The following is a 14,094-nucleotide window of genomic DNA, read 5'->3' as shown; positions in this document are numbered from 1 at the left end:
GGTAGTTTATTTAGTTAATTTAATGATAGTGTAGTATTAGGTTTAATTGTAACTTAGGTTAGGATTTATTTTACAGGTAATTTTGTATTTCTTTTAGCTAGGTAGTTATTAAATAGTTAATAACTATTTAATAACTATTCTAACTAGCTAAAATAAATACAAAGTTACCTGTAAAATAAATATAAATCCTAAGATAGCTATAATATAATTATTAATTATATTGTAGCTATCTTAGGGTTTATTTTACAGGTAAGTATTTATTTTTAAATAGGAATAATTTATTAAAGTATAGTGTAGTGTTAGGTGTAATTGTAACTTAGGTTAGGATTTATTTCACAGGTACATTTCTCTTTATTTTAGCTAGGTAAGCTATTAAATAGTTAATAACTATTTAATAGTTATTGTACATGGTTAAAATAAATTGAAAGTTACCTGTCAAATAAATATAAATCCTAAGATAGCTAGAATATAATTCTTATTTATATTGTAGCTATATTAGGGTTTATTTTAAAGGTAAGTATTTAGTTTTAAATAGGATTCATTTAGTTAATAAGAGTTAATTTATTTAGATTTATTTAATTAATTATTTAAGTTAGGGGGGCGTTAGGGTTAGGGCTAGACTTAGGTTTAGGGGTTAATAATTTTATTACAGTGGCGGCGGCGTAGTGGGGGGCAGGATAGGGGTTAATAAATTTATTATAGGTGGCGACGGTGTAGGGGGGGCAGGATAGGGGTTAATACATTTAATATAGGTTGCGGCGGGTTCAGGGAGCGGCGGTTTAGGGGTTAATACATTTATTATAGTTGCGGTGGGCTCCGGGAGCGGCGGTTTAGGGGGTAATAACTTTATTTAGTTGCGGCGGTGTATGGGGGGGTCAGATTAGCGGTGAGTGCCGAGCGTACCTGCTAGTTTTTTGATAACTAGCAAAAGTAGTGAGAACATCTGGAGTGACGTAAGAATCGATCTGTGTCGGACTGAGTCCGGCGGATCGAAGTTTACGTCACAAAATTCTACTTTTGCCGGTCTCGAGCCTTTGATAACTAAGGCGAATCAGCCTCGCCACAAATACGCTGCGGAATTCCAGCGTATTTGAGGTTGACGGCTTGATAACTAGGCCCCCTAATCTGATACCCCTACACCGCCGCCACCTACATTAAATGTATTAACACCTAATTTGATCCCCCTACACCGCCGCCAGCTACATTAAATATATTACCCCCAAACCTAAGTCTAACCCTAACACCCCATAACTTAATTATTATTTAAATAAATCTAAATAATATTAATATTATTAACTAAAGTATTCCTATTTAAAACTAAATACTTACCTATAAAATAAACCCTAAGATAGCCAAAATATAATTAATAATTACATTGTAGCTATTTTAGGATTTATATTTATTTTACAGGTATATTTGTATTTATTTTAACTAGGTACAATAGCTATTAAATAGTTAATAACTATTTAATAGCTACCTAGTTAAAATCATTACAAAATTACCTTACAAATAAACCTAACACTACACTATCAATAAATTAATTAAATAAATTAACTACAATTATCTAATATAAAATACAATTAAATAAACTAAACTATATTACAAAAAAAACAAACACTAAATTACAAAAAATAAAAAAATATTACAAGAATTTTAATCTAATTACACCTAATCTAAGTCCCCTAATTAAATTAAAAAGCCCCCCATAATAATAAAATTTCCCTACCCTAAACTAAATTACAAAGTAACCAGCTCTTTTACCAGCCCTTAAAAGGGCTTTTTGCGGGGCATTGCCCCAAAGTAATCAGCTCTTTTACCTGTAAAAAAAAAAAAAGCAATACAATACCCCCCCCAGCATTACAACCGACCACCCACACACCCCTACTCTAAAACCCACCCGATCCCCCCTTAAATAAACCTAACACTACCCCAATGAAGATCACCCTACCTTGAGCCGTCTTCACCCAGCCGGGCCGAACTCTTCATCCGATGCGGGCACAAGTGGTCCTCCAGCCGGGCAGAAGTCTTCATCCGATCGGGGCAGAAGAGGTCCTCCATCAGTCTTCATCCAAGCGGCATCTTCTATCTTCATCCTTGCGGCGATGAGCGGCTCCATCATGAAGACCTCCGGCGCGGAACATCCTCCTCGGCCGACGACTACCCGACGAATGGCTGGTCCTTTAAATGACGTCATCCAAGATGGCGTCCCTCGAATTCCGATTGGCTGATAGGATTCTATCAGCCAAACGGAATTAAGGTAGGAAAAATCCGATTGGCTGATTGAATCAGCCAATCGAATTGAAGTTCAACTGCCGGCGGGGTATATTGGATACCCCGATGTGCGAGGTGAAACTACGGGCAGCGCGGGTTACCTCGGTTGCGCCGAAAACTACGCTGTATATCGGATCGGGCCCCAGGGCATGTAATTTTAAACAACTTTCAAATTTACTATCATAAAGTTTGCTTTGTTCTCTTTGTATTCTTAGTTGAAAGCTAAACCTAGGTAAGCTCATATGCTAATTTCTAAGCCCTTGAAGGCCTCCTCTTAGCTCAGGGCTTTTTGACAGGTTTTCACAGCTAGTTTGTTCATGCGTGCCATATAGATAACATTGTGCCTAGGAGTCAGCACTGATTGGCTAAAATGCATGTCTATCCTAAAAAATAAAAATAAGGGGGCAGTCTGCAGAGGCTTAGATACAAGGTAATTACAGAGGTAAAAAGTATATTAATATATTAGTGTTGGTTATGTAAAATTGGAGAATGGGTAATAAAGGGATTATCTATCTTTTAAAACAATAACAAATCTGGTGTAGACTGTCCCTTTAAGACTTGTTTATGTTGCTTTAAGTGCATTTAAAAATAAAATAAAAAAAAAGAAAATATTTTTTTAAAGAGTTGAGGATTTATTTTCTCAGTGAAAAAAGATGTGTGTCTGTATATATATATATATATATATATATATATATATATATATATATATATATATATATATATATATATATATATATATTTTTTTTTTTTTTTTTTTTAATTTCCAATTTGACTTTTTCCTAGCTTTAATATGGAGTTATCTACTAACCTTTCCCTCTGGGCTATTAGCTTTTGACCCATAACTATATATGTATATATGTGTGTATATATATATATATATATATATATATATATATATATATATACACAGTATATATATATATATATATATATATATTATTATTATTATATGTAAGTAAAGTGAATATAAATTTTGTAAAAAATATATAAATTAATAAAAAACAGAATTAAAAACATACAGATACATTATGAAGGAAATAATTGAAAATGTGTAGGGTAGTAAAAATGTTAACAATAAAGGCTTGAATGAAATACCTGTGAGGAATAAATAAAGGAATAGTGACACACAGTGGTAAAAGTTTAAAATGTCAATAGAACACAAAGAATATAAAATAAATTCTCTTAAAAGGACATGACTAAAATAAGAAAGGCAGTGGATGTTAGTAATGCAGCAACATTAACAAATGCAGAGGAAACGTTGTCTCTGAAGGATAACTCTGAGGAGAGATGAAGAGACCAAAAATGTGGGAAAATGGGAACCACCCCTAAGATGGTATCAAATTAATAAAGCAGGAACCAAGAGGAGTCACAGGGGAGTACATGGACACAAAAAATGGAAAAACAGTGGGAAATGAAGGAAGTCAAATAACATAAATTATATAAAGATGTGTTGGGGGGGGGGGGTGGAAAGTATGTAATAGTGGGAGAAGATTAAAAGAATAAAGTAAAGCAGTGCAACAGACCCCCCCCCCCTCTCTTTCTAACATTATACTGTATGAGTTGTGTTTACTATAATCATACTGATTATGTAAAAAGCTAAATAGTAAAGTAAAATAAAAGAGAGAGCAAAATATTACTCTCCCAAATAGTGCAGGCTTTTCACAGTTCTTGAGTGCCACCTACGGCCCCCTCACCCAGTAATCTATGCTTTATAAATGTCCCGGATTGTATAAGTGAAACAAGGAACAGCCTAGCCACACCCACAACCTGTCACTCTGCCCCATCCGTCATGGATCTCCCTGTCCTAACCTAAACCTCTCACTTCTGAATTGGAGACAAGAAATGTTGGGGAGTATGTTGCATAAATAGCAGGGGAAAATATGAATATATTGCTTTTCTTTCACTGCTGTTGAAAATCTTAGGAGGTTTAAGGTTTATGTTTAATGTACTTTAATTCATTGGCTAACTATATCTATCAAACTATTATGAGTTATATATTTTTTTGAAAGCATATAAAGGTATTTAATATGCATTTATTGTGATGTAAGCCTAATACTTGTGTGATGTTTGTTGCTGAATAGAAATGTCTCGAAAAGCTACTCAAATTCAGTTGCTTTTTCTAAAACGGCACATTGCACGCAGTACCGTTAAGCTGTGTGGTCTGTTGGTCTGACTAAACCTTTCTTATTGAGTAACATCTAGTAAAAAAAAAAAAAACTTTCATCTCAATTAATTTGCTTCAAATTGTCAAAATATGTAGAGATTACAGTCTGAAACTAAACCCCTGCTTACTTGAAATGACTGATTTTGGAATTGTGGGTATCAAAAAACATTCCTACGATTATTGAACAACAATATTATTTAAAACACACTGTGCATGTCCGATTCCAATACAGGAATCTGATTTTATTTATTAGAGACATTAAAAACAAATTATAAGCAGAAGAATAATGCAGGATTATTTTGGCAAATGAGTATATTCTTTTATGTTTTATCTTTTCACTGATTTCCCTTGCTAACGAATCACAAACTATCATACATTACGGTTCATGCTCAAATCCTGAATGTTTGCACATAAAAGAAACTCTGCTCTTGTTGCTTCCCTATAAGTGGTTTAGCATTAATTCAGTGAGTGCACACTAAAATTATCACATATAACTGCTAAAGAAACAAGTTTTTTTACTGCTTCATTACGTATATTTGCAACGCGTTTCTTGGCCAGACTGAGGACGTTTCATCAAACATCCTCTTTATTGCCTGATGTAACAGCCTTAGTGTGGTTGAGAAACAAGAACGTTTTCTTAAATTCTAAATTGTGAGTCTCCTATAGAGTATCTTTTACAGCAGACTGGTTTTGATGGTATAACGCTATGTGGAACCCCTTTCAGATGTTTAGAATGTTATCATGTAATACTTTATATGTAATAGTAAAGACACCATCTGTCATGTTTGTTATTACTGTGCTATAGTTTACCTGACGCATTTCACTACCTTTGAAACATTCTTTACCTTTTTTCTGAATCAGCACCAGTGCTAATATTTGTCATGCCCTGGAGTAGGCCTTGTTTATTATCAATATATAGACCTTAAAAACATAGGGTGAGTTGTGCTGTATCATGTACTCTACACACAGTAATTTCATCTGTCTATAACTCGTTATTATTACAAAATGATAAAATAAAAACAAACCCAAAAAACTAAAATATATAGGGTCATTGAACTCCTACCTTAGCTTCAAAAAAGTTCTTGGCTCCTTTGACACCTTCAATTGAGACATCGATCTCAGACAGTCTTGCTAAAGCATGAAGACCACTGTCCTCTTGCAACTCCCCAGCAGCAGCTTTGCGAAAGATTAATAGGAACTTTAAATGTAAGAAAGAGAGAGAATACAGAAAAAAATAGTAAATTTCTATGGACTTACTTGCCGTTTATGCTTATTTAAAGGGATACTAAACCCAAATTGTTTATTTCATGATTAGGATAGAGCATCCAATTTTAGGCAACTGTCTAGTAGTTTACTCCTACTATCAATTTTTCTTAGTTCTCTTTGTATTTTTTTTTCAAAAGCAGGAATAAAAGCTTAGGAGCCGGCCCATTTTTGGTTCAGCACCTAGGTAGCGCTTGCTTGGTGGCTACTAAGCTTACATTACTGCTTTTTCAAATAAAGATACCAAGCGAACAAAGAAAAATTGATAAGAGGAGTAAATTAGAAAGTTGCTTAAAATTGCATGCTCTATCATGAAAGGAAAAAACTAAATGTATAATTACCTGATAAATTGCTTTTTTTTCTGGCATGGAGAGTCCACGATTCCATTCATTACTGTCAGGAAATTCAACACCTAGCCACCAGGAGGAGGCAAAGACACCCTAGCCAAAGTTTAAGATCCCTCCCGCTTCCCATACTCCCCCAGTCATTCAGCAGAGGAAATAAGGAGAAGTAGGAGAAACCTAGGGGTATAGGGGTGCCAGAAGGATAGGAAAAACTCTGCCTTCGAAAAATAATAAGGGCGGGTTCGTAGACTCTACATACCAGGAAAGATTTTTATCAGGTAAGCATAAATTTTGTTTTCTTTCTAAAGGCATGGAGAGTCTAAAATTCCATTCATTACTGTTGGGAAACCAATACCTAAACTAGAGAGGACACAGAATGGACAGGGAGAGAAAATAAGGTAGGCAGACCTAAACTGAAGACACCACCGCTTAAAGCACCTTTCTCTCAAAGAAAGCCTCAGCTGAGGCAAAAACATCAAACTTGTAAAATTTTGAAAAAGTGTGCAAATAGGATCACGTAGCCGCTTTACAGATTTGTTCCATAGAAGCTTCATTCTTAAATACCCTACGAGGAGGACACAGCACTGGTAGAGTGAGCTGTAATCCTCTCAGGAGGCTGCTGACCAGCTTCCTCATAAGCCAAACGAATGACACTCCTCAACCAAAAGGAAAGTGTAGTCGCAGTGGCTTTTTGACCCTTGTGCTTACCAGTGTACAAACACAAACAAGGAGTAAGATTGTCTAAAATACTTGGTAGCATGAAGATAAAATTTTAAGTCACAAACCACATCCAGATTGTATAACAAAAGCTCCTTCTGAGAAGGAGGATTAGGACAAAAGGAAGAAACCACGATCTCTTGGTTGATATTGCAGTCAGAGACCACCTTAGAAATAAAACCCAGCTTGGTTCAGAGAACAGCCTTATCCGCATGGAAGGCCAGATAAGGAGAATCACACTGTAATACAGATAATTCTGACACTCTGCAAGGAGAAGAAATAGTCAACAAAAACAAAACTTTCCAAGATAAAAGTTTTATATCAACAGAATGCATAGGCTCAAATGGAGCCTGTTGAAGAACACAAAGAATTAGCTTAAGGCTCCAAAGGGGAGCAACAGACTTAAACACAGGCCTGATTCTAACCAGGGCTTGAACAAAGGACTGAACGTCCGGAAGATTAGCTAACTTCTTATGTAATACTGAAAGGGCAGAGATCTGTCCCTTGAGAGAACTAGCTGACAAACCTTTCTCCAAACCTTCTTGAAGAAACAGAAGGATACGAGGAACTCTCACCTTGTGTCAAGGGAAACCTAGACTACCAGGATAGATCACCATACCTTGTAATACATCCTACGAGTCACTGACTCACGAGTATCAATGACACTATCAGAAAACCCTCTCTTTGACAGGACTAGTTGTTCAATCTCCATGCAGTCAGCCTCGTTACAGAGGCAAAGAATGACTGGGCGAGTATGGGAAGTGGGAGGGATCTTAAGCTTTGGCTGTGGTGTATTTGCCTCCTCCTGGTGGCCAGGTGTTGAATTTCCCAACAGTAATTAATGGAATTGTGGACTCTACATGCCTTTGGAAAGAAAAGTGGGGTTAGTATCCCTTTAATCAGTATATTTATCAGACCTATACCTAAAGGTCAATAATTTAAAATTAGATTTATTCCCGTACAGCTTTTTGTTAAATAAGCAAATACAAATGTATAGGCTTAAACAATGACAGAATCCAAAAAATACATTTCTGAGCTACAGTTATTAGTAGAATCTTCATATTGTACAAAAAGATCAGTACAGAGCTTCTGCAAACTGTGAAGACATCTTCTGAAGAAAACAGATTGCAATTAAATTCCAAACACAATTTCCTGAAAAAGCTGGTTTTGTTTTGCTCTTGAATGTCCAAATTCCATCATGTATTCAATTAGCTTAAATGTTTTGAATGAATTTTGCTTTGTTTCCAATTTTTCATATTCATATTCTACAGACACCAAAATGCACCTATAAAAGGAATATATATATATTTTTTCCATGCATGTATGCATGTAAGTTACAGTCTTCTCTGCCTGTGTCTTTGGTTTGGTTTTTATGTTCTAAAATGCAAATAATAGTCTATATTTTTTTTTTTCAAATAACAAATATTCCCTTTCTGATTACAGTACTGCATTATCTTTCTGAGGGTAGTATGTTTACAAAGGTATTAAAAATGAGATAAAACATAATGCAGGTTGTCCATGTAACCTAAAAATAGACATGTAAATATTGCCTAAATGACATAAGATATTGTTGTTTACACTTGAGGGCCAATTTATCAATGTCTGGCGGACATGATCCACTGTATCGCATCATGTCTGCCAGACATCACTGAATGCCGACAGCATATGCAGTCAGCATTTAATATTGCACAAGCCATTCTGGTGAACTGTTTGTGCAATGCCACCCCCTGCAGATTCGTGGCCAATCGGCCGCTAGTAGAGAGTGTCAATGAACCTGATGTATGCGATCGGATGTATTGATGTCCGCAGTCTGGCATGTTCATGGCTATCTTCTGTAGCTGTATACCTTCTGTAGTGCAGTGAGGTCCAAAAGCGGCCTCAGATGCCATTAAGAAGACATACAGTTTAACTAGCAAGCATAATGTATACTGATATTTTCAAAACAATGCCATATAACTATCACCTAGATTACAAGTTTTGCGCTATAGAGGGTGCGAAACGAACAAAACAAAAGTTGCGTTATTTCACCCTCCATAGCGCTGCCATTACAAGTTTTTAAAAAGCCGCCTTGTGCGTGCGATATGGTGGTGATGAGCTCCATACCGCACAAAATCCAAGGGCTGAGAATACGTGCTCGTGCACACTTTCCCCATAGACAACAATGGGAAGAGCATGTTAGAAAAAAAAAAACTAACACCTGAAGCGCGGAATGGCGATCGCCGTAACGCAACCCCATTGATGTCTATGGGGAAAAAAAGTTAAGTTTAAACCTAACACCCTAACATAAACCCCAATTCACCCCTATTCTGCTGCCCCTGATATCACTGACACCGAAATAAAGTTATTAATCCCTAATCTGCCGCTCCCGACATCGCCCCCACTTATATAAGTTATTAACCCCTATTCCGCCACTCCTCAACATCGTCGCCACTATAATAAAGTTATTAGCCCCTATTAGCCGCACCCCAACATCGCTGATACTATAATAAAGATATTAACCCCTAAACCTCTGACCTCCCACATCACCTAAACCACCAGCCCCCCGCATTGCAAAATACTAAATTAAACTATTGACCCCTAAACCTAACAACCCCCTAACTTTAAATTAAAATTACAATATCCCTATCTTAAAATAAATAAAAACTTACCTGTGAAATAAAAAAAAAACTAAGTTTAAACTAACAACCTAACATAACTATTAGACTAAAATTAAAATAATTACAAATTAAACTAAATTACACAGTAAAAAAAACTAACACTACTAAAAAAAAATTAATTATAAAATTACAAAAAATAAACACTAAATTACAAAAAATAAACACTAAATTACAAAAAATAACAAACAAAATTATCCAAAATAAAAACAATTACACCTAATCGAATAGCCCTATAAAAATTTAAAAAAAAACTAGCCTGCAATAAATTACCAATAGCCCTTAAAAGGGCCTTTTGTAGGGCATTGCCCTAAGGAATTAAGCTTTTACCTGTAAAAAAAAATACAAATGTTTGATTTGAATAGCCAATAGAATTTCAGTAGCTCTCATCCTATTGGCTGACTTGAATGTCAAAAATCAAATCAACCAATAGGAAAGCAAGGGACGCCATTTTGAAAAGGCTCCCTTGCATTGAAGATTCAGTGTACGGGGGTGACCGTATGAAGAGGAAGCTCTGTGCCGGATGTCTTCAAGAATGGACTCGCTCTGCGCCGCCCGGTATGAAGATAGAAGATGCTGCCTGAATGGATGAAGACTTCTCACCGCCTAGATGAAGACTTCTCGCCGCCTGGATGAAGACTTCTCGCCGCCTGGATGTCCGGACTTCAGAAACTGTAAGTGGATCATCGGGGGTTAGTGTTAGATTTATTTTTTTTAACTTTTTTTGAGTTGTTTTTTTTTTAGATTAAGGTTTGGGCTTTCATAAGCGCCCTTTTCAGGGCAATGCAAAATAGCTAAATGCCCTTTTAAGGGCATACAAATGCCCTTTTCAGGGCAATGGGTAGCTCAGGTTTTTGTTAGAGTTAGGTTTTTATTTTGGGGGGGTTGATTGGGTGGTGGGTTTTACTGTTGGGGGTCTTTGTATTTTTTACAGGTAAAAGAGCTGATTTCTTTAGTGCAATGCCCTACAAAAGGCCCTTTTAAGGGGCTATTGGTAGTTTATTGTCAGGAACAGGCAGAGGTCAGCAGTAGAGCGGCATCAGAGGAAAGAAGCAGCGTGCAGGTATGACGTCCTCGCCACAACCACCCCCCGCAACCATGGCAACGGCCGTGGTAGGAGAGGCAGAGCCACTGCCAAGATGGAGCGGTGTGACACAGCCCCTCTCTCAAAGGGTACCCCAGGGACCCTAATGTGGCTTGGAGGGATGAGCAGAATGAAACTTGGAGACCAAAGATGCAGCATGCACATCATGAGCTGGAATCCAGGAACGATCCGCTACAGAGTAACCCTTCCAATGCACGAGTTATTGAAGTTTCCTGCGCCTGAGTCTGGAGTCTAGGATCTTAGCAACCTCATATTCTGGTTCACCATGAAGCAAGAGTGGAGGAGGAGGAGGAGGAGGTCTGAGTCAAGTATATCTGTTGGTGATGTAAGGCTTGAGCAGTGATATATGGAAGACTATGGTGAATGCGCAGGGTTCTGGGCAAAGCCACGCTGTAGACAACAGGAGAAAGTCTGTTAAGGACCTTGTATGGGCCGATATACCTAGGCCCTAATTTATGACATGGTTGACATAAACAAACATGTCGGGTAAAGACGCGTTCACCTACTGAAAAGGCACAAAAAGTAGCTTGATGATGATCGGCAAACCTCTTGTATTTGGAGACAGCTGCATGTAACAGAGTGAATACATTGCCAATGAGTAATGAGATCAGTAAAGTGACATTCTGCAGCAGAAACCCATGTATACTGAGCAGAAAGAGGAAAGACACAAGGTTGATAGCCTGCAGCGGCTTGAAATGGAGAACATCGTAGAGAGGCGTGCCAGTGAGTATTCTTTACCAGCTCCGCCAGGGGCAACAATTCAGACCAATTGGTATGTAGAGAATTGACATAGGTTCTGAGATAAGTCTCGAGATCTTGATATGCTCTCTCTGTTAGCCCATTAGTTTGGGGATGGTAACCAGAGGACAAGTAAACAGTGGTTCCAATCAACTTGCAAAGAGCTCTCCAAAATGTAGAGATGAATTGAGGACCTCTGTCATAAACAATATTCACAGAAATTCTATGAAGTTGTACCACATGTAACAGAAAAAGGGTTGATAATTCTTGGGCAGATGGCAACTTTGTCAAGGGTATGAAATGAGCAAGTCTGGAAAATCGATCCACCACAACCCAGATAATCGTATGATGTCAGAAGGAGGGAGGTCCACTACAAAATCCATTGCTATGTGTGTCCAGGGTTGCTTGGGAGTAGACAATGGTTGGAGTAGGCCATGAGGCAAGGATCAGGGAGTCTTATTAGCAGCACAAGTCTGAAAGGCCTTAACATAATCCTGAGAGTTAGTCTTCATAGTAGGCCACCATACATGTCGGGAAAGAAGTTTAAAGGTTCTTGTCAAACCAGGATGCCCTGACAGTTTGCTGTCATGAGCCAAGGATAGCACAGGAGTGTGAAGGTTCGGAGGTACAAAGAAGATATCAGGAGCCAGAGAGGCTTCAGGAGGTTTGCTAGACTGGGCACGTTGCAGTCTTTGAAAAAGAGAGGTGTTAAGGTGAGCAAGCACTCAGGACGGAGGAATGATGTGTTCGATACGTGCTTCAGAAGAGTCATTAGACTGCGGAAACTGACGGGAAAGAGCATCAGCCTTTTTATTCTTGGTCCCAGGAAGATAAGAGACTCTGAAGTTAAAACTAGAAAAGAAGGGGGGCGGAGCCAACTGCTGAAGTGGCTAGACACATATTTTGGGAGCTCCTGATCCTACTTCGATGTTTGGAGATTAATGCTTACATTCTAAAGCTACTAGAGACTTTCTCTATACAGTGTTATTGGGCATCCTCATTAAAAATTGCAGAGATCGCATCTGGAACTTTGATATAAACATTTTCTGCATATCCTTCCCGTTGAGGCCAAGAGGTTGTTCCCTACAGTAATGGCGGCCTGAGCTGCCGAACCTCATTTACGCTAGAGTATTGGAAATAGTGCATTGAGAGACCAACTGACCCTGCACACAATCTTAATCCTCCAATATGGAAAGTCTCCTGACTACACTGCATACCCTCTTTGCAGACTTTGAAAAATCCCTGCGACAAAAAAAATCGAAAACATACTACAGGATGTAGTCGGACAGTCCACAAGTTCCATCATTGGATCCGCTCAGGGTGGAGAGCCTTCCCTTTTTCTATCCACTTACTCACTGGGGGATGCGGCCGAACCCCAGAAGAGAGCTCCTGGTCATTTATGCGATCATCAGCAGGACCCGGCGGATAATGAAGGACAAGCAGCAGATGCTAAGATAGATAGGTGGGCTGAGGTCAATGGGATCCAGTATGGATGGTGTGCAGATCTAAAGCTGACAGCGAAGTTCTTTGTCGCCGTACCTAGAGAGCTACAGCAGAGCAAATCATGTCAGAGATTTACCTCGCAGCTGGGCTGAGCCATTTGGAATGGCATTGTATGGAGAAACTATTTCGCCGAGAATAGGCAACCTACCACCAGATACAGGAGTGAAAAATTCACTCTCCACAGAATGGGATCACTCGGCATAGGGTAGAAGCCCATATGCTTTCACTCACTATTAGAAGTCTCCAAGGATGTCAGTGTGTGATTTGTACTCTACATGGAGATCCGCTAGCCATATCTAAGAGTGTTCATCAACATGCTAGCTATAATGATCCTTATAATTGATAAGTAGTTTGTTAGAAAATAATTTATGCTGTGCCAGTGATGGTTTTTTATTATTACACGGGAGACACTAGTTTTTTTTATCGATGGCAGTACTGACCGGTAAACAGCTTTTTGTTTTCGGTTTCTCTGGATTAATCACACTGTTTTAAATGTTTAATTAGTTATAACATTACTAGTTACTGACTTTGATGTTTGTCATGGATAGTGAGGGCCTACCCCTACATGAATATATGTCAAAAGTGTCACATGATGACTTATTAGCCTGATCAGACAGAATCTGTGTCTGCAATCACTTACAAACCTCATAATCACTACATAAATTTGATAACAAATAATCTATTACTCTGATTTTACAGTAGAATGCAGAGTTATATGGATACAGTAGAATGTGCAGGTTGGTCTTGTAATGTATGTTTCTAAAGTAGTACAAAGACATCTGCACTGTAGTATTTACCTACTACACTAGGCGGGTCATAACTTGCTTTATGTATATGTCTACTACCCAACTTGGTTTTTATCCCTGAGTCATCTAACAGCAATAGACATGTTAGGTTTAATGCATTGGTTACTGTGACAAGCTACCATGACATAACATAAATATACTTTCTGGGCTACAATCATCTCTCAGGATACTAGACATAGCAGTTACTCTAGTTAAGACATATAGCTGTGTCTCTCTTTTTTATATATACTAGGTGGGTGTTTACTATGGAATATGTGATTTATTTGAGTACTATTCTACCCCTTTTTACAGGTGCTCTAAATGTGGTACAACAGGGTTATCAACCCCTGGATTAGTGTAAGTACACATATGTAGATCCCCATGTCTTAGATGTTATATTCTACTTATATACAGTATATTGTTTAAACAATCAAATCGTAAGGTGTGACTGTTTACTTACTGTCTTTATACAGACGGCTATATTCTGAGACATTCCTATACATTAGCAAATTATATAATTCAATATTTCAAGACATATGTAGGAAATATT

General features: G+C 37.8%; 1 protein-coding gene across 1 annotated transcript in view; it reads right to left on the bottom strand.

Moving 5' to 3' along the window:
* LOC128638024 (EF-hand domain-containing protein D2-like) overlaps positions 1-14,094 on the bottom strand; it is a 76,498-nt gene that overhangs the window by 37,443 nt on the left and 24,961 nt on the right. The window contains exon 3 of the mRNA XM_053689901.1: positions 5,499-5,633. Within this exon, the coding sequence (XP_053545876.1) occupies positions 5,499-5,633 (135 nt within the window). The remainder of the gene's footprint in view (positions 1-5,498; positions 5,634-14,094) is intronic.

Source organism: Bombina bombina, chromosome 8 (assembly GCF_027579735.1).
Source record: "Bombina bombina isolate aBomBom1 chromosome 8, aBomBom1.pri, whole genome shotgun sequence".
NCBI classification, from domain to species: Eukaryota; Metazoa; Chordata; class Amphibia; order Anura; family Bombinatoridae; genus Bombina; species Bombina bombina.
Note: the sequence above shows the minus strand (reverse complement) of the source record. Positions and strands in the feature narration are given on the sequence as shown.